Source organism: Drosophila erecta, unplaced genomic scaffold (genome assembly GCF_003286155.1).
Source record: "Drosophila erecta strain 14021-0224.00,06,07 unplaced genomic scaffold, DereRS2 tig00000055-arrow-pilon, whole genome shotgun sequence".
Lineage (NCBI taxonomy): Eukaryota > Metazoa > Arthropoda > Insecta > Diptera > Drosophilidae > Drosophila > Drosophila erecta.
Genome location: NW_020825200.1, coordinates 7,185,651 through 7,205,211, shown reverse-complemented (window position 1 = coordinate 7,205,211; position 19,561 = coordinate 7,185,651). Strand labels below are relative to the sequence as shown.

The 19,561-nt window shown below is 45.4% G+C and overlaps 1 protein-coding gene across 3 annotated transcripts; it reads left to right on the top strand.

Moving 5' to 3' along the window:
• The first annotated feature begins 614 nt into the window (after positions 1-614).
• On the top strand, positions 615-19,548 carry LOC6542193 (zinc transporter 2). Of its 3 annotated transcripts, XM_001968911.3 has the most exons (8): positions 615-828; positions 2,258-2,436; positions 6,984-7,094; positions 7,916-8,036; positions 11,522-11,701; positions 17,932-18,466; positions 18,635-18,782; positions 19,204-19,548. In XM_001968911.3, the coding sequence occupies exons 1-8, from the start codon at positions 797-799 to the stop codon at positions 19,347-19,349; spliced, it is 1,452 nt and encodes a 483-aa protein (XP_001968947.2). In that variant the 5' UTR covers positions 615-796; the 3' UTR covers positions 19,350-19,548. The 3 variants fall into 3 exon arrangements, with proteins under 3 accessions (XP_001968947.2, XP_015015085.1, XP_026835094.1); XM_015159599.2 differs by lacking the exons at positions 615-828; positions 2,258-2,436 and adding an exon at positions 2,577-3,033; XM_026979293.1 differs by lacking the exons at positions 615-828; positions 2,258-2,436 and adding an exon at positions 3,930-4,095.
• The last annotated feature ends 13 nt before the right edge of the window (positions 19,549-19,561 follow it).

The following is a 19,561-nucleotide window of genomic DNA, read 5'->3' as shown; positions in this document are numbered from 1 at the left end:
GTGTGCTATACGCACGCTTGACATACCGTACCTACTGATAAGAATGATCATCTTCTCCCCCTTTTCGTTTGAGATTGCACGCAGAGAAAATATTGGCCCAACATTTTAATTGGCAGCTGTACTTCACTGGAAAGAATATAGTCAACTCAAGGACCTGATCTTCTGTGGCGATGTAAATCATTTTAGGTGTGGGAATAATAACTTGTACGATCTTTCTGCATTCCAGCATTTAGTCAAGTGTTCATTTGAACATGTTGTTATAAATTTACCTTGATTTGGTTTAGTTTGTTTACATTAAGTGTATTTACATATAAGAGTATTACTATATTTGGCATTATTGTATAATTCGCTTTGAAATGATATAATAATAATATTTATATTGAAAATATTATACGATTTACTATAACTAGATAAGCTATACTATTACTGCTTACCTTTGTTAGGGAATGTGTTTATTGCTCCAAGAGACAACTCTCCATAAATTTCTGTCAGTGTTTCGTTTCTGCTCTGCTTACCTTCTAGATTGATCCACCCACCCCGCACCTCCCCCGACGAACAAACACATGCATTGCACTCGGCTCTCGCCGATCTGAAAATTGTAAGTTAAGATAACCGCGATTATCTACTATTTGCTCGCATCTTATCATTCACAGCCTCTGTGGAGCAGTGGAGCATATGGGATCTTATAAGGAGCACTTGTAGTTGGGATCTTGTGTTGTAACGTCTGGTGTTGATGTCTTTGAGAGTCTTTGAGTGTTGAAAGTGGGAAATAAAGTGTGGTAACATTAGGAACATAATGTCCAGGAACGAGGATACACCGATTGCCAAGTAAGTTTCGGTTTTGGTGGAGAACGGCTTATCGTCTGACTTCCATGGGCAAAAGTTTGCGCAGCGCAAAAAGTTGGCCGAGAATAAAATCTCTTTTGGGCCAAATTAACATAAAGCGCCAAATGAGCTGCTGATTTGTTAAATAGGCGTAAGAGCGGACCTCGTGGGAGCAGTGACAACTGTCGGGTTCTCGGTGTCTTGGGATTTTCTAGGTGCGCGGAGGCCTCCAAAAGTTGGATCGAAAGCTTAAAGTGCGACGGCCAACGTATTTTGCTGTTTTTTTTTTGCAGCTCCCCTCTTTTTTTTTTTTTTTTTGTTTTTTTCCTTTGTGCAATTGCGTTGGAAAGTTGCAGAGCAAGTAGTTTAGCGCCATTTGCACTTTCCGTAGTAAAAATTACGCGCACTTGCTCTGGCACACCCACACCCACCCACGCACACCCTCACACACACACATGCCACATGGAAAACTTATCAACGGGCACATCACACGCACACACACACACACACACGTGCTGCCGATGAAGGCGGCGGCGGCGGAGTGGGCGTGGCCCTTAAGTAGTCATCGTAGTTTGCGTTAAGTAACAAAACTTCAAATTGAATTTTTCGCAGCACTTTTCATTTTAGCACCTATCAAAAAAACCCTTTTTCGGAGCGTTTCGCCTCGCTTTCCGAAGCTTCAGCTCATTACAGTGGCAACTGCCTGCTGATGGACGGTCGGTGGGCGGCGTTGGGCGGCTTTTATGGGAGTCAATGGCCCACCGTACATTGTGTCTGCTTAAATGCCGCAGTGTTTTGTTGGCACCGGCAACGCTACGTTTTAATTCTCCGCCGGGTTTTTCGAGTCAAAGCTTCCCCGAAAAACTTTTCTTGCTGTGGCTGCACTTACTTCTCATTCTTTTTTCCGGCGTCTTTCACTTGTTTACCGTGGAAAACAAGTGAATTCTACAGCAACTTGGTTAAAATAAAACTAACGAATGGCACATTTTAATTAAAAAAGAATTTGTTTGAAAGTCCTATTTACTATTGTTTAGACCACATTCTCGACTTCTTTTGGGAACACACTCAAGTAAAGTTATTTCTTGAGACTTCATCAGCAAAAATTGACATGTTGATTCAAGTTACAACATCTTGACTTGTCTCTTTGGGAGTGCATTTTTGAACCATTTTTTCAATTTTTTCATTTCATTTCATTTTTTTATTTTGAAATACAAGCAATTGGCAAGGATTTCCCAGGGATTACCCAGTTTTATAGTTCTTAAAATAAAATGGATAAAAAGTAGGTATTATGTATTATAGTTTATAGATCTTGGTTGAATGCTGCAGATCCTTTACTGTATTTGTGTAAATATACTATGCACTTAATTATGTAAATGTAACTTTTTTTATTGAGTGTTCCATCGAGTAACCATCGCAACTTCTTCTCCTGCAGACGCGACTCGGGACGAAGCCGTCGGAGCAACTATGGCACGGCTCCATCCTTTCACCTGATGGAGCAGGGACGACCAGGTGGGAACGGAGTCGCTGGCAATGGCAACAACAATCACCCGGCAACGCCCTCAACACCTGCGCAAATTTTTTGTTTACACGGGCGGTCCAACAACCTCGAAGGTGAGTGGCAACAAGGGGTTAAGAGGAATGACGAGGGATCAAAGGGGCTGAAGGGGCTGAAGGGGGCGGAGAGGCAGGCTTAAGGGGGTGGCAAGGTGACTGTGACAAACTGCGGGGCACTTTCGTGTCGCTTTCAATCAGGGCAGACTGCCTCGCAGCAATTTGCAGTCATTCATAAATTATCAAGAAAACGCAGCAGGCAGCGGCATTTTGCACTAAAAGTCAAATGCAAACAAATCAAATTCGACAACAACGAAAATCAACCAAATTAGTTTTCACATTGCTATTTTCCGTTTTTTTTTTTTTTTTTTTGTTTACCCCCTTCACCACTTTATATGGTTCCTATGCCTGATTGTTCCTAAGCGTGGCTCGTTGATTGTTTGCTTTCCTTATTTTTATTCGGTAAAATCGAAAACTGTGCGCAATTTACTCGTGCTGTTACTCAAATGTATGGGTGACTGAGGAGCTATAATATCGGGTAAATGCTCGCTAATTGGCAGACGGCACGGAAATCGCTGGAAATGAATGATGCCCGGCTGTATAGGAATGCGGCAACATCGCTGGATAAAAGCCGCTTGGAAATGCTGCACGAATATGGTGAGCAAACAACTTACCACCTACTCGAAGCTTCACTGCGCCCCCCAACTCAGTGTCATCAATCAGCTGATGATTCTCGAGGTTGGCAAACCAAATTATGGTGGAACTGGGCCGCCTCTGCCACCCAATCCACTCCCCCTTCCCCCATCAGCATCTGTGGCATAATCGAAATGTATGCTCTTTGCTGACACACCGCTGCTGGGAGCAGACCGCATCCACCATGGCCATATGCCATAAATCGCCCGAGGAGCCACTGTAACGCTGGCCATAATTTACGTGCGACAATGTCGATGGACCAAATAAATGTTTGGATCATTTTTTTCAGTTATTGCCTTCGTCTGCATAGCGTCAGCAGAAGTGGAGAAATCGACGTGGCTGTCAAGTTAATATTTTAATTTCCTCTGCTGCGCTTCCCAAACTAATCGCATACCCTGTACTAAGCGTTTTGGTGCGAGAATCGAATCGAAACATTGAATACCAAAAATTTTTATTAACCACACAATATTATGTAAGTTTTTAGTGCCATATTGTTGGCAGCAACGTGAGCTCCATCAGGCTAATGAGTATGCGATAGTCGCCAGTAGCGCGCAAGGAATGCCTAGTTATTTCCACTTTTCGGCGGTGATTCGATTTATTGGCAGACGAGCTGGCCCGAAATGAAATTAACTGGCGTCTAGACGAGGTGGATCCGCTTCTGAAAGCTGCATCCGTCGCACAGCGGCACACACAGCGATACATACACTGCAAATACTCGCATTATGCAATCGTCTTGGGGCGCTCGGTGCATTCAGTCATGGCTTGAGTTACTAACTCCCATTAGATAGCTCAGCTAGCCGCGTGCAGCTCGATGCAGCTGCATTGATTTGCTTTGTCCGTATTTAGTCGTTTGTAAAACGCGCTCCAGATGGGTCCATTCGCAAATGCTCGAATACTAAGCAGCTCGAATAGGTCCGCATCCATTGTTCCCCCGAGTGAACGTCCACGTTGTTATCGCCGTGTGCTCCGGCTCCGGATTCCTGGTTATGGATGTACTCAAGCGGAGGGAGGCGGAACTGAGCAATGGTAACTTGCTAATTAGCACAAAGACGATGTTGCGTGATAATATATATCAGATGTGGCGATACTTGCATAATGAACTTAATGAGCGCGTAATCAAATGGGCTAGGCCCTCGTTAGTTGAATGCCTGATTTAGTTGCATGAGGAGTTCAATTCATTCGATGCTTAGACTGCCTCACTGGCAGTGCAGTGTTCGTAAATAGGAAAAAATGTTATTTATATGTTTTATGCAAGAAGTCGGTACTAATTTGTTCCAACCAGTGTACAATTACACAAAGACCGGCATGTTTCCTTACCAGTGATTAATTTACTCTGCATAACAAGTGTACAATTATAGGGAGACTGACATGTTTACAAAGCCATCGCATTGGATCATCTTTAGATCTCAGCTGGCGTAGATTCTGTGCACCTGTCGAGTTATTGTTATTGATATTTGCACATAATGGAATGGCTTTTGTCGCGTATTTATTTCTATCCAATTAATGCCTGCGCGCCTGCACCTTGCCATTGCCATTCGCATTCCCATTCCCCAACTGCCCCCATTAATTATTTATAAGAACAAGTACAGCGTACAATGGTTGCCATGGCAGAACCAGATATGGAGGAAGAGCACATCAGTGAATGTGGCGCCCATCCAGCGTCTTCCAGCCCCGTGAATCCCGATCCCAGACATTAACCTCAGCTCCCCGGGAGTGCAACATACTTTCCGCATTGCGCAAACAAACAAGGCGAACGCAACGCAATGCAACCAGAACGTCCAAGGCGACCAATTAAAGATGCAGATGGATCGGAGTTGTTTAAATTGCAAGTATGACGACGACTCTTATGCATCAGCTGGCTGCAGTGGCTGCGCCGCCGGAGGGCGAGACCTGAACGTGAAAACTCCAAGCTGGATGCGGGTCTAATAGGCGAAATTTTCACGTGCCACAATCGTCGCAATCGCAGTTGCAGTTGCAGTTGCAGTTGCAGCTCCACTTGCAGTAGCAGTTGCAGTAGCCTTGGTTATGCACAGGAATTTAATTTCGCTGCCGGCATTGTTACTGCCATTGTGCGAGTGTGTGGGCAAGGACGTGGAGGATGTGGAGGATGAGGAGGATGTGGAGGATGAGGAGGATGAGGAGGTGGCGGTAGCAGGTGCCGGCGCTGCAGCAGGAGCAGGAAGCGGTTGCCAGCAGTCGCAGGCCAGGCGTCGGTGGCCTTGTGCTGGATTCAAATGAAGAAACCGCGTCTACATAGAGCCACCGTGTCAGAGATGAGGCGCTCCACATGTGGGGTGACACGCACGGAAAGGCATAAATTAACACACGAATGGATAAAATAATATCTACGTCCAGTCGCGCCACTTAAAGCTGGCAAATAATTGTATTGAACACTCGTGCCGAAAACATTTGAAACTTAAAGCTATATGATATCATTAATAATGGATACATACTAGAAGTATTTACTTGCTTTTGTATCTATATTCTCAGCCTCGAAAACATTTGAAACTTAAAGCTAGATGATATCATTAATAATGGATACATACTAGAAGTATTTACTTGCATTTGTATCAATATTCCCTAGTAGTTAACTAGCAAGGAGGCATAGACATTTAAAACTTAAACCGATATGATATCATTAATAATGGATACTTACTATAAGTATTTACTTGCATTCGTACCAATATGCCCTGCTTAGCCAGCTAGCAAGGTATCGAAAACCTTTAAAACTTAAAGCTAGATGAGATCATTAATAATGGACACATAGAGGAACTCCTGCACGGGCTCATCTCTATGGCCTCCACTTGCGGAGCAGCCGAGCCAGCGGAGCATATGCACATGTACCAAGCTGCTGTAGCTTTTCCCGCTCCGGACAATGAAAAGCTGCTTGGCGCGGAAAAGTTGAGGAGTGGGTGGTGACCAGAGCAAGTGCAAGGAAAATGCAGCGGAAATGACAAAGCATGAAATACGGCTGCGACAAATGCAATAAAGTATTTAATAGACTGCTCCTAGCCGACCGAGAGCCACCAACCACCAACCAACCAGCCAGCCAGGCAGCCGGCGAACCAAACCGAGCCAAGCAACTAGCAGTTACCAACTTTCGCCTGTCACTGACACCCAAAATGAATAAAACCAAAGAAAGAAGGAAAAAACATAAAAAACAAGCACTGAAACCCCCGGAAATGGGCCATATACCGAATCCATATGGGAGGGGCGTGGCTGGCAAGGAGCCGGAGCCGGAGCAGGAGCAGGATCAGGATCAGGAGCAGCAGTAGGACCTGCACTGGCGGTCATTATTCACGTACCATGTTAAATAAATTTAAATGCCTGTTTTGTAAATATGTATTGCATGCTCAGCGGCATAACAGATGGGCGACGGCCAACTTATTCCCCATTGGGAAAACGAGTGTGCACTGGCACATTGTTAATTTACCACTTTTGCGAAAAAAGAAGGTTATGGTCTTTAGCGGGGCTTAAGAATATCACGAAATTTATTTAAAGGCCGTCAATTGGGCTGCGTGTGGGTAAGACCTTTTATCAACAATTACGAATGATGAGGAGCTTGTGAAAGCGTAAATTATTTAAACAAAATGGGAGGCGCTTACTCAAATGTTGTAATTGCACATCAAGAAATCTGAAAGATACGTATGCCTATTTAACACATTTAAAACTAGAGATGCGGGGTTGTTAAATGTATAGTAATCTTGGTATAATTTAGGAACCATGTATAAATATTAAATTAATTATTAATAGATAGTTAGAACATCCTAAGACTTCAGTTTTCGAATGCTTTTGCTAATGAAAGGGCAACTTTGTGCAGCCTTTGTTTATTGCACTCAAATATAGAATGTTGAGCACGTGCTAGAATATTTTATTATTTTACTTTACACTTTATTTTATTTGCTTACTTTCAGTCCGGGATCATTGTCATCGTGCCCGCAGCGAGGGCGTGGATGTGAAGGCGCGCCGGAAACTGATCATTGCGAGCATTTTGTGCTTGGTTTTCATGATTGCCGAAATCGTGGGTGAGTGGAGTTGATATTTATAGGAGGGGCAATAGGAGTCGCTTGGTCTCTGCTCCCAGTTCGACTAGTGCGACAAAGGACTCTATTCCCTCCTCGATTTCCTTTTGCCGTTTTTTCTTTCCGTCTGCCTCTCAATTCCCAAACTAATTTTACTCACCTCTGAGAATCTGAGCCAACAAATAAACAAAACGTATAAAGTGAAAAGCGAAAGAAATAAGGCAAAGTCAAACAATGTGGGTGGCGAGGAAAGGTAGAAAAAAGAAAAGGGAAAAGGACACGAAGAGAGGACGACGACGAGACGATTAAAAGCTGAGGACCGGAAGTGCAACAATATGGCGACCGGAAGGGCTTACTGTCTGCCATCAACCCTCCTCCATTTATGACGGCACCGGGGTTGGTTATACAATAAACATTTAATTTTCGAGTGGCGACGCTGTCGTCGGGGCTTCGACTGCTGTTCCCGTTAATCGCTTTGCAATTACCTACAATGTTCGCTGGGAAAAGGACAAAAGGACGAAGGACGTAAGACCAGGACCAGGAGCATTCCCAGTTGCCAGGAAAGGATTTCATTTTTGCGCCCCTTGCTTTGCGTTTTGCACTCTTTTTCTTTCGCTTTCAAATCGAAATTGTTGCTGCGATAATGGAAAATAGAGAGAACGAGGGATCCAACTCCACCCTTTTAATGTTTACCGTCTGAGGCCGGGGGTATTGTCACTGGGGGGAGTGTCGTCGGGGAAATCCCCCCATCAGCATCCACAAACTCCACTGAAAGTTGAGTTAATTCTTTGCGCATTTATTTACTTCCTCCCGACCTGGAACAGGTGGCGTCCTATCGAACAGTCTGGCCATCGCAACAGACGCCGCTCATTTGCTAACCGATTTCGCCAGTTTTATGATCTCGTTGTTTGCCATCTGGATTGCCGGACGACCATCTACGCAGCGGTAAGTACTGCCCTCCGAAATGGAGACACTGCCCAAAGTCGTTTTGGCCGGGAAAAGGGAAATCAATAAAACGTAAAGTTTCAATCTTTTTCGCATTTTCTTTCCCCACTATCTGCTGCCAACTCCACTGGCATCGTTCGTCCGCGTCCTCGTTTATCAACGGGTCCTTGGGATCCTGCTCTGGGAAATAGCATAAAGCTATTCTCTAAATATCCTTAACTGGCATGGGGCACGACCTTTTTGGGAAGACTTTAGGAATATAATAATATAAAAAGAGCAATGGATAGATGTATTCGGATTAAAGTATTACATAGTTCTGAAACTAATTTTTTAGATGATCTTTAGATGGTTTTTTTATATTTTAGTATACTCCACATTAAAGCTGGCACCATATACAACAAATGAAAAGCTGACAAATTCTACAATTTCTATTATATTTTCAAGCCTTGAATATATAACATTTCTGCGAAAAAACACTTCTGACCAAGATTCCCCTTAGAACGAGTGCATCTGCATTGGCCTGCAATTTATATTACCCTCTCATAAGGCTGCTCTCCACCATAATTTCTGTCGCTCGACTTGGCCATCCTCCACATCCTTGGCTGCTGCTGCCTGCATTTCCCATTCGCCATCGTCTAATTAGGCGAAAAGCCTGTTTCCAAATTTTCAGTGCCTTCCCTTGCGTCTGCGGCCCTTGTGTTGCTTTTCCTCGCAGTGTTGGCCAACTTTTATTTTTCAAAATGTAACTTATACCTTACCTTCTTTAGCCAAGAAAATTCAGCATTGTAACGAAACAAGTGTTCATTTTATATGACTAAATTCACAATTTGCTCGTATTTGGAATAAATTCTTTATGTTCTGAATGGAAATTCTTTAAAAATATAGCACTTTAATTGATGTTGTAGATCTTCAAGTATGTTAAATTACACTTTAGACTTTGTCATTTGTCCTTTTTTCCAAATATCGTTTGGTTTTTGAAAAATCCTTTGGCATCACTGGTTGTTGCTGTTGCTGCTGCGCATCGCACATTTGGCCGTTTCGCATTTTTCAATTGGTCTTTGGGAGCACTCCTTTTTCTGCCCCCCAACATCCGCCCCCTTGCTCCCCCCCGCCGCCTCACCATACGGCATCCATCTTGGGCTCAACTAGAAGGAGGGAGGCGAACGGCACGTTCTGCTCATTCATGCAAAAATCTCACTCACTCGACGACTCGACTGCAGCCACAAAGTGAATAATGAAAAACTTTTGCAATTTCAAGCGTGTTGCATGGTAATTTTGTAAATTTCGCTCCTGCCATCAGACTCACGGACTGAGAGCCTCCATCTTCGTCGTCTCCTGTGCGTTGATGCTGCTTCTGTTTCTGTTTCTGTTCCAGTTGCTCCAGCGTGCTGCATGTTGCTGTGGCTGTTGCTGCTGCTGCTGCTGCCGCTGCTGCATGTTGCAGCAGTCCCAGTCTCGGGCTGGCTGAATGCCTCTCTCTTTGGGCCTGCTCCTCTGGCTGGGTTTGGTTGCAGTGCGGTTCGCAGCCCCATGTTCCCCCATATTTTTGGGGCTCTGCGCCCACCGCACCACCCATTTTGGCGCTTGGGCTGCCGTTGCCGAGTTGACAAGCCTAATTTATCAAAACAAAACACATTTGCACAATTGCAAAGGCAAACGCAGAAAACGAAATGCAAAAGCTAGGTAAAACTAAGCACGGCACAGTGGAATAATTCAATTAATACCTGCGGTACTTTCCTTCATAATGAATGATGCAAATTTGTGGCTGCATGGGATTCTGCGTAATGGTATAGTTTGATAAGCAACAAATTTCTTTGAGCAGATCAATTAGCAGTGGTTAATTAGCTCAAAGCTGTAGGAGCTGTTGCATACAAAGTGGCCAAAACAGCCTACATCTAATTACTAATTTCGCAAATAATAATAATTGATATAATAACACTAATTTTTGCTTTGTTCTATCAACTTTTGATAATAGTCTCTATCTCTATTAGAAGTGATTACTTATTAATTAGCATCTTTAATGCACTATCCTTTTAATTTCACTTCGCTATATATCTGACTTTGCTGGCTGCCAAAAAGTTAGTTTGGCATAACACACTAGCGTATTTCATTATCGCTAATCCCAATTAAGTGTTTTGGCTACTTTCTTTTAATTATCGCACCCGGTCCCAGTGTGCCGGAACCACCATTGAGGTAGCGATGTTGCTGCTCCTCCGTTGGGGATAGAAAGGACCTAAGGACCCGAGGACGCGGGGCGAGGGGCGAGGGGCTGGGGGGTGGGCCGCCAGCAGCAGGCGGTCATTAAGCAAATGGCTGCACTTGCAACGCCAACTGCAAGGCCCCAACTTGCGTACACATATATATACATATTTGTATATATAGAGGTATTTGCACATACACGTATAGAGAGCTCCGCCATACATTGACACTGACGCGGGGGTTTTGGGTGGTTTCTGTTGGGCTTACTTGGCTCCAGGAGTGGGGATACGACGGATGTTTGCTGGAAATTAAATTGTATTATTATGGCGAGACATTCGTTGCTGTAGAGCTGCCTGCTGCCTGCTGCCTGCTGCCTTCTGGCATCGCATTAGTTAGCAGGCTGGCAAAATTGTTGCCTTTTGCCATTATTTCAATTTTATAACGAGAGTGGTCGCTCCTGCCACTCCTGCTCCACTTCCACCTGTCGGCTGCCGGTTGGTCCTGGCTTGCTCCTGTTTCTGGCTCGTTCCGCTGTGGCTTGGCTTGTTTCTGGTCTAGGTTGGGCTTTAATTGAACGACCCTCGCTTGGTCAACGGCGCCGCCGTTCAGGTGTTGACTTTGACCCGACCAAAAAAAGGAAAACAAGGCTAAAAATAAGCAGAGGGGGGCGCACATGCAAAACGCTCATTACATTAGGGAAATTCTGGAACACACTGCTGCCCGCCGAAATGTTATCATTTGGGGGAGAGCCGCGCCCCAAACGAACTGAAATTAAAACAGCATTTGACGAATTTTGGTCATATTTATCAACTTGTGTTAATTCCAACTTGCCCACAGTGACCGCTCTTTGTGTCGTCAGCCATTTATGTTTTGCTTGTGACCAATGTTAATGGGGATATAAAGTATTAAGCTCTTCGGAATAATGTCTGCATTTTAGCTGAAGAAAAGTAATGAAACTGCTTTTAATTGGGGGTACCATCAGCTTGGTTCTAAAAAATATGTATCAATCTCAATATGTGCAGCTGAAAGTTGCAACTAAAAAATTGATTAAGAAAAAGGGCACTACCTAACTAATTATTAAAGCCCTCCAGAACATGTAAAGTGCAATTATTTCTTGCATATAGCAGTTTGCTAGTTGGCAAAGTTGTCGCCCAGCGCCAAAGAAACAAAGTTTTGCCATCCTTATCGGGTGGCAGTGGAAATTTTTTGCTCGTCTCCATTGCAGCCTCATTATCTCCACCTGCACCCACATTAATTAAGCTCCACTCCGCTCTTATCTTTGACAGCATGTCCTTCGGCTGGTATCGGGCTGAGGTTATTGGCGCCATGGCCTCCGTCTTCATGATCTGGGTCATCACGGGCATCCTCGTCTGGCTGGCCATCGGACGACTCATCAGCGGCGACTACGAGGTGAATGCGAAGATCATGCTGATCACCTCGGGCCTGGCCATTTTGGTGAATGTCATGTGAGTACAATGGAATGTTTCAGCCTGATATGGAGATCATTGATTGCTGGACGAATGGACGAGCGACCGTTTTGGCCCATCCGTGCGGCGGCAAAGTTTTCCCTGTTTTTCCCCTGGGCAGTTTTCCAATTGCAATTGCCGCAATCAACTTGTCCCGGGCAAGAGGCACCAAATGGGTCAACATGGTGCGCACTCCAAATGCCTCCCGATCCCAGGCCAACTGCTCGATTCTTGGACGGCATTCCCTTACGTATACGCCGCTTGTTGCGGCAACTTTCTCCACATTTTAGCGACAACTTTTTCCACAAGTTTAGAATTTCTTCTCCTTGCTCGTTCTATTTTTACCGTATTTTTCCGATTTTTTTCCTCTTTTTTTATTTTATTTTTTTGTACTTTTCTTTCTGCGTCAACAAAAGCCAAAAGGCGGCGTCGGTGAGGAGTTTGCTGGTGTTTGTGTTGGCCAGCCCCAAAGGTGGAAAATTCTCTAGGCGGAATGGGGTAACGTGCCATCGAAGATGGTTTCGATAATGTTCCAAACGGCGGCCAATGGGGAGCCCCACGGCCATTGGATTTCTTTGCACTTTGGCGAAGCTAAAAATAAAACGAGGCCCGCAAAGTTGAACGTTTTACTTAATTTAATTGTGATTTTTCAATTGAATTTTTTGGTTAAACGCTTGCGGGTTCAGTTAGGCCAAAGTAATTGACGATTGGATTTGTTATTATGGGAAAGCTTTAAAAATATATTGGGCTTAACGGAGCTTGCAAAGTATTTATGTGTAATATATTTGTAAAGTTACAGATTATATATATGTACATCCATTAGGGCGAGATAAAATCCTAGTTGCAATCTCTTTCTTAGCCTTTCACTACATAAGCGTTTAAATTTAAGATAATTTCGACTTTAGAAGGGCATTCTCTGTTCGCCTAATGAATTGCTAATCGCTTTGCTTGTTTTGATTTCGCCGAGTGCAAAACCTTCAAGGATCTGCCCCCCCATTTCCCCTTGTCTGCCACGCCCCATTCCTGCGCCACCTCCTCTCCCCATTGATGCTCATTCATGTGGCTGTCGAAGCATAGTTTTTGGCGCATAAATCGCAACGTTCAATGCCGAGCTCACACTCACGTGTGTGTGTGTTTGTGTGTGTGTGTTTGTGGCCCCCTATCCACTGCCGTTCTCCACCCACCGCCCACCGCCCACCTAGCAGCCGCCTGCCACGCCCACCTCAGCTCACCTATTTTCCTGCACGAGTGTGGCTGCAGCTGTTGTTGTGTCTGTTGTTTTTGTTGCCGCTAGTTGGGCGGTAGCGCAAAAATTTTCCAGTTGACGTTGGCATTTTCAGTGTTTGCCACTTGAATTGTTTGATTACGTGAATTGATTGTGAAAAACGTGCAGCAGAAGCAACTCTCCTGGCTTACAGATTTGTCCAAGAAGCAGAGGAAGAAGACGGCCGGACTTTGTGGAGCTGGGCGGTGGGCGGCGGGCGACGGGCAAGGGGCGTGGCGAAGGCCATCTTCGGAAGCTGCCATAAAAGTAGGAAGTTAAGTCAAGTCAATGCTCAAGCTTACTCCTATTCGTATACATCGAGCAAATATTTCAGTTTCCTTATTTCACTCCTATATTTAGTGAGGGAATTTTCTGGGTAAGAAAGCTAAGAGTTTGAGTAAACTTTAAAGTGGGTACGCATTTCTTTCGGTGTACCTTTGACCTGTGTTCGAACAACGAAATTAAATGGCCACCTTTACCGTTATGCGTTCGAGCAAACGAGTTAGCAGCAAGTTTTAACTATTTTCAGTGCCGTTTGCGCTCGTTGTTATTGAAGGCTTTTTACTTAGTTTCATTTAGTTGTTGAGAGCTCTCTGGATTTTATTTTTGCCAGTTTTTAGTTCAATTAGCACAATGCCGAAAATAGCTGGAAAACGCCTCACACACCCACACACGCACTGAATTTTCCGGATTCGCTTTGTGTGTTGTTGTTGGGTTAACTTTTGAGTGGCGGCAACGACGTCCGTCGACTTCACATCGTTAAAACGCCCATTAGGGCCAAAAGCGGGGAAATTCGAGAAAGAGAACGAGAAATGGTGGAAGAGAGTGAAATCGGCAAAGTACACTGAAACTCAGATTCGATACTCATTTCATTCTTTCGCCAATAATATTAAGAGATCATAAGAAATGATAATGGTAATTTAACAGCTAGTTATGGTCGGAAACTGTAGCTGCAAAACATGGATGACCAAGCTTCGATTTCTCTTGGTTTCAGAACAAATGATTAAATAATTTACAAAAATACCTAAATCAACCTCAAGCCTGAATACCTAGCATCAAAAAACTGAATTGAACTGAATCAGAAATCGCTTATAGCGAGTTTCCACTGTACGTCCGCAAGGCCTGACCTTTAACTGCAAGTGGGACATTAGCGAGAGCAAATGCCAGTGAAATATGAGAGGTTTGTTCTGGCGGGAAAGGCGGTGGAAAGCGCTGGGCCAGCGAGGTGCTAAAGCAATTACAACCAGCGTGTGGAGATGAAGGCGCTTAGCTGTGGGAATGGCAGTTAGGACAGATGGATGAATGCACAGCTAAATTTCTTTAAAGCAATCAAATAAATTTGATACAGCGCCCGTTTTTGTGGCAAAGGAACGTGGAAAGTAAGAGAGAGCAAGGATACTAATGGCATATTCTTTTAAAATGGCCATGGCAATTGTGTTTCTTCTCTTGATAATTTTTCTATATCTTCAGTACTTAGTAGGATGCTTTAAAATGCCCTCTATAGTTTTAAATACCTGGAAAAGGCTTCACGTTTTGTTTCGCCTCCAGTCTGTCGTGTGATTTCTCCTATGAATTCGCTGCTTCCACTTGATATAGTTTTGCTCCTTGCTTATGTTTAGTGTTCACTATGTGAACATTGAGCCTGGTCGTCGGTCCTCCGCTTTCCTATGCCGGGCAGCCAGCCACTTGAGAATGTAGCTGGCCAAAAGCTTGTTAGCCTGACAACTCAATTTCATTTTCAATTTCCTAAGACCACGCTGAGATGGCCCAGCCAGCTCGGTTCGAAGAAGTTACCAGGCCAAATGTGGCCATAATTTGTCAAACAGCTAGGAAACAAAAACGGAGAAAATATAGGAGACGCCAGAGGAAACACAAGGAGAACATAAATATAAACGGTGATGCGGAAGGAGAAAACACTTCCTCTGCTGTTTCGTGTGGAGCTTCGCGTTGATGGGCACTAAATAAATTGTTCAGAGCGCCACATCCAGCTCCAGATTCAGGTATCAGTGGTGCCAAACCAGCTTATTCCAAGGTCTGCTAAATAAAACAAAAGGGTAATATCCTTAAATATGATTATGTTCAAAATGTCGTAGATAGCATTTTCGTGGCAGTCTTCTTTATTGCTTAGATGCAATTCAGTTATTCACTAAATCTTAGATTCACTTAAGTTTAAAATAGTGGAACAGTTATCTAATTAGGTGTACATCTCCCGTAAAACTGTGCTCTCTAAAAAGCCGAAATTCGTATTCAAAAACTCGCAAGGGAAATATGAGTAAAATATGAATTTTCGAGGCAGAAGGTAACAAAGCTACTTTTTTCGAAGTAACGCTGAACACCACGCTGTACTCCCCACAAAAAGCACACATTTCAGGAACCCCACCACCTACTATTGCGCTCCTAACCAGCGTGGCCAAGCGGTCAGTGATGGCGTTCCATGGTGGCGCCAGGGTTTCCATGCGGAGCACATACGCTTTTCGACTTTGAACATCCGATTGCCGAGGCATTACCCCGCCACTCTGCCTCATGTTCCTCCGCCAGCAGCGATCCCCTCCCGCGTTGCTGTGTCCTCGAGCGCAAAAAATGCCAATGCGAGCGACATTCCCCGGCCATCAGGATAGGCACCGTGTCCCCCTCCTGGTTGCCCATGGCCCCACCAACCTCCTGGTTGCCGTCAACCCGGCATTGTTGTTCCAACTGTGGCGCTGTAATTTGTAGCGCGCAATGAAGCATTTCCCCTTGATTTTGCGGCATCTTTACTCGCCTCGTTAGTGGCCAACAAACGACAGCAGCAGCCATGACAACACCAGGACTCGGATGAGTCTGGGAATCGGGAGCTGGCAGCAAGGTCCTGCGACCCAGCAGAGTGCCCCAGGACCAAGGGAAAACTGGTCCGCCTGTGTGCCGTATATGCCACGTCCTGATTTAATTGACAGGAACATAAATATTAGCGCATATCTTGACTCAGCTCAGCTCAGCTCAGCTCAGCTCGCCTTGGCTCGGCTAGGGCTTTAGGTTTGGTCGCGTATGTGACTGTTGCCAGGATTTTTGCAGCCACTAAGGATGTCTCCGGGCGTGTGGTGTGCGCTGGTCCTAGTCTGGTGGTCTGTCACCCGGATGAGCAGCTCGTTAAGCTGTCGGTCCAAGGAGCCAAGCAGCCAAGCAGCCAAGCAGCCAAGGAGCACAAGGAGCCGAGTAACCAGGACCTGAATGGAACGGCAACGACAGCGGAACACGTTTATTTCGCTCATCGCAAGCTAATGCGCACTTCACACCGAGTTTTATGTTTTATTGGACTAGTGGTGTTTCTGCAAGAAACTTTCGTCTCTAATTTTGAATACTTAATATGGAACACTAAGTATATTTAGTGTATAAAATAAATACTACCCTTTTTATTCAGTGCCAGTAGCGTAAAGTTCTTTTAAGACCAACAAAATGTCATTGAGACATCAATTGAGTACGTCAATTAGCGGCAAATCCATTTCCCTGCAGAACTTTCCCGACTGGGCAGTTGGCCTGGTCTAAAGGAACGGCTAGATGGTTCCGCTACGTGGCGGCTGCTCACTTTGTGCTTTGTGCTTGCTCCTGCCAATGGTTGTGCGTAATTTATGCCAGTTTATTTATTGATGCCCGGCACTGCATTGTTTCCCCAAAAAGCCGGCTAAGTGCAGCCGGCGGCGACGGACAGCAAGAGCCCGGTCCGTTGCTCGACCATGGCCTTTTTCCCCAAATAGAAAAGCCATAAATCTGCAATGTCGGAGCATTTAAAATGAATAAAAAGTCAATGTGCCGAGCTATTAACTGCCGATCCGAGCCGTGAGCTGAGCGGTGCACTGGGGGGGCTAGTGGGGAGTTGGGGGAATGTCCTGGTCAGCCGGTTTGCCATTTTCGACAATACATTTGTATTTGCATGCGGCAATGTGTCCGGACGTACTGAACTGGAGCAGCCCAGTTGGGGCCGGAGTCGGAGTAGGGGTCGGGCTGGGAATCATCGGACAGGAGCGGTTAGTTTGGCTGGTCGGCTCGGAGGATCCCTCGCACAGGACTCGCACACACCTTCCGGTACACAGAGCGGCAAAGCAGTCAACATTCAACATGCAACAGTGAACGGTGGCCGATGAACCCCGAAAGCAGAAAATTCGGAGTTCGGGATGGTGCATCCACCAAAGGGAGTGGGCACGGTACTACGGTACTGCTGCTGCGCTGAAGTGCACACACTGCACAGTGCTTAAAACTATTTATTTTGAAAAGAAAAGTGTAATTGATTTATGGAAATGACTGCGCAACCTATAAAGTCCAGTTAAAGGGTTCGAAATATATGGGCGATAAAGTGGAAAAACTAAAAAGACGCGCCATAGAGAGTTATGTATACTTTTATAAGCAATCACTACTCCAATGCAAATTGGTTGAGGAAACACTAAAATATGTTTTGTACAAAAATATCGTATTGTATCGAAACAATCAATTTACATTCGCCTCTTTTAAAATGGCAGGGATTATTCAAAAATCGAAGTATGCTGTCAAATTCTGCGAGAATTCCGGTGACACCACTGACATGAACGCTTTAAACTTCATAAAAAGACTGACTTCCTGCAGTTTAATTCGGCCATTCGGCTCCACTGTCCATGACCTGAGTGTGTTTGTTTGACTGTGCGGCGCGAGTGTTGTTGGTGCATTAAAATGCTGAAATAAAATGGCAAACAATGCAAAAGCGTTTCCCGCATACCGTTGCTAAGCCCCCACAGCCCCCTTTGTCGGCCAGAAAACACACACAGGCCAGAAAAAAATAAAACTAGCATTTTGGGTGCGTTTTTGTTTTCATACTGTGGCCAGGCTAACGTGCCCCCAACTGTGATGATTTTTTGGAGAAACATGGGGCACATGGACTGGCAGAAAATAGCTTGCAACATTTTCAAGCATATTAAATATTTGTGATAACGTTTCCAATTTCTCTCCCCAACTCGGCTAGCATGGGCGTGCAACTGCAGCATGGCCATTCGCATGGCCTGGGCGGCGGGCATGGTCACAGCCATGGTGGCACCAAGAAACCAAAGAAGAAGAAGCCCGCAGCAACTACCATCCCATCCCATGTGCAGGCCACATCCACGCCCTGCTCCGATTCACCCAGCCAACGGATTGAGGGCGGCGTGGCCTTCGCGCCGGAGGATGCCGAATTGCCTGGCGGCGGGCTGCCAACGTTCTCCTACCAAAATACCAAGCTGGTCGATCCCACACTGGACCTGGAAATTGCAGCCGTGCTGGCCGAAACGGCACCCGGCTCACATCACCACGGCGGACCGGCTGGACGCGAGGCCGTCAACATGAATGTCCGGGCAGCCCTCATCCATGTGATTGGCGATGTCATCCAGAGCGTGGGAGTGTTTGTCGCCGCCGGCGTGATTTACTTTTGGCCGGAGTACTCCATCGTTGATCCCATTTGCACTTTTGTGTTCTCCATCATTGTGCTCTTCACCACGTTCACGATCATGAAGGATGCCCTGCTGGTGAGTGTGTGCCAAATGGTTTTTGAAAGTACTTTGCATTTTACTGAAGATTTGTGCGAAGCTAATTTGCCATACAAGGCAATGAGAAAGACCTCTTACGATATTAAATCTCAAAAATGCGCAGTGGCTTAAACGGATTTATCAGATTGCTGGCCATTTTTCCCGCAGGTGCTCATGGAGGGGACTCCCAACTACATGCACTACGCCGAGGTGCTGCAGATATTCCAAGGCATCGAGGGCGTTGAGCGGGTGCACAATTTGCGCATCTGGGCGCTGAGCATTAATAAAGTGGCGCTATCTGCACATTTGGCCATTGGTAAGTAGCTGCCCCCGGCCTTTTCCCAGCAAAACAGCATAGCACAAAACAGACCGGGCCAAACCGAATCAGACCAGAAAGGTCGTTGGGCGCCCTTTTGCCCTTTGCCCTTTGCCCCGATGCATGTGTTTGTCCGAGTGGGCGGTGGCGGAGGTGGGCGGGAGTCGCGCTTTTGGGCATCGAGGGTAATTAGCCCAATGGATTTGTTGTTGTTTTAAGCTGTGCCCCCCGCTGGCACTGCTTCATGGCCACGTCCATGGGCAGACAGTGAGCAATTAGCTTAATTATTTTTGAAATGGCTTTTTAAGCGTGGACAATTTTGATAGAGCCAGCGAGTGCGAGCGCAGTGGAATTGGTCTCCATTAGTGTTATCTTTCTAATCGTTTGCCTTCTCTTCTCCGCCCCTCCCGCCGCCGAACAGCTGAAAACGCGAATCCGAAGCGGATCCTGGATGCAGCCACATCGGCGGTACACTTGCGATACAACTTCTTCGAGACCACCATCCAGATCGAGGACTATACCGCCCAAATGGAGAGCTGCCAGCAGTGCAATGTGCCCGAGAAGTAGAGTTCTTGTACCACAACCAACCAAATTTGATAATATAATTCGATATGTATTCAATATTTATTCTGCTGAGCGCCCGATAAGAGTGACACCCTGTCGTCTATCCATATATACCCGATTTCGGCTAGGTCCGGCAAACAAATCGACTGCAAAATATAATATAATAAAACTCGCGTTGATTGCCCCCATATACTTACACAAATTCACGCCCGTTT

Coding starts and splice junctions, on each gene's coding strand:
- LOC6542193 (XM_001968911.3), top strand. CDS start 797: ATGTCCAGGAACGAGGATACACCGATTGCCAA. Junction 7,095..7,915: donor CATGATTGCCGAAATCGTGG/GTGAGTGGAGTT, acceptor GACCTGGAACAG/GTGGCGTCCTATCGAACAGT. Junction 18,467..18,634: donor TCATGAAGGATGCCCTGCTG/GTGAGTGTGTGC, acceptor TTTTTCCCGCAG/GTGCTCATGGAGGGGACTCC.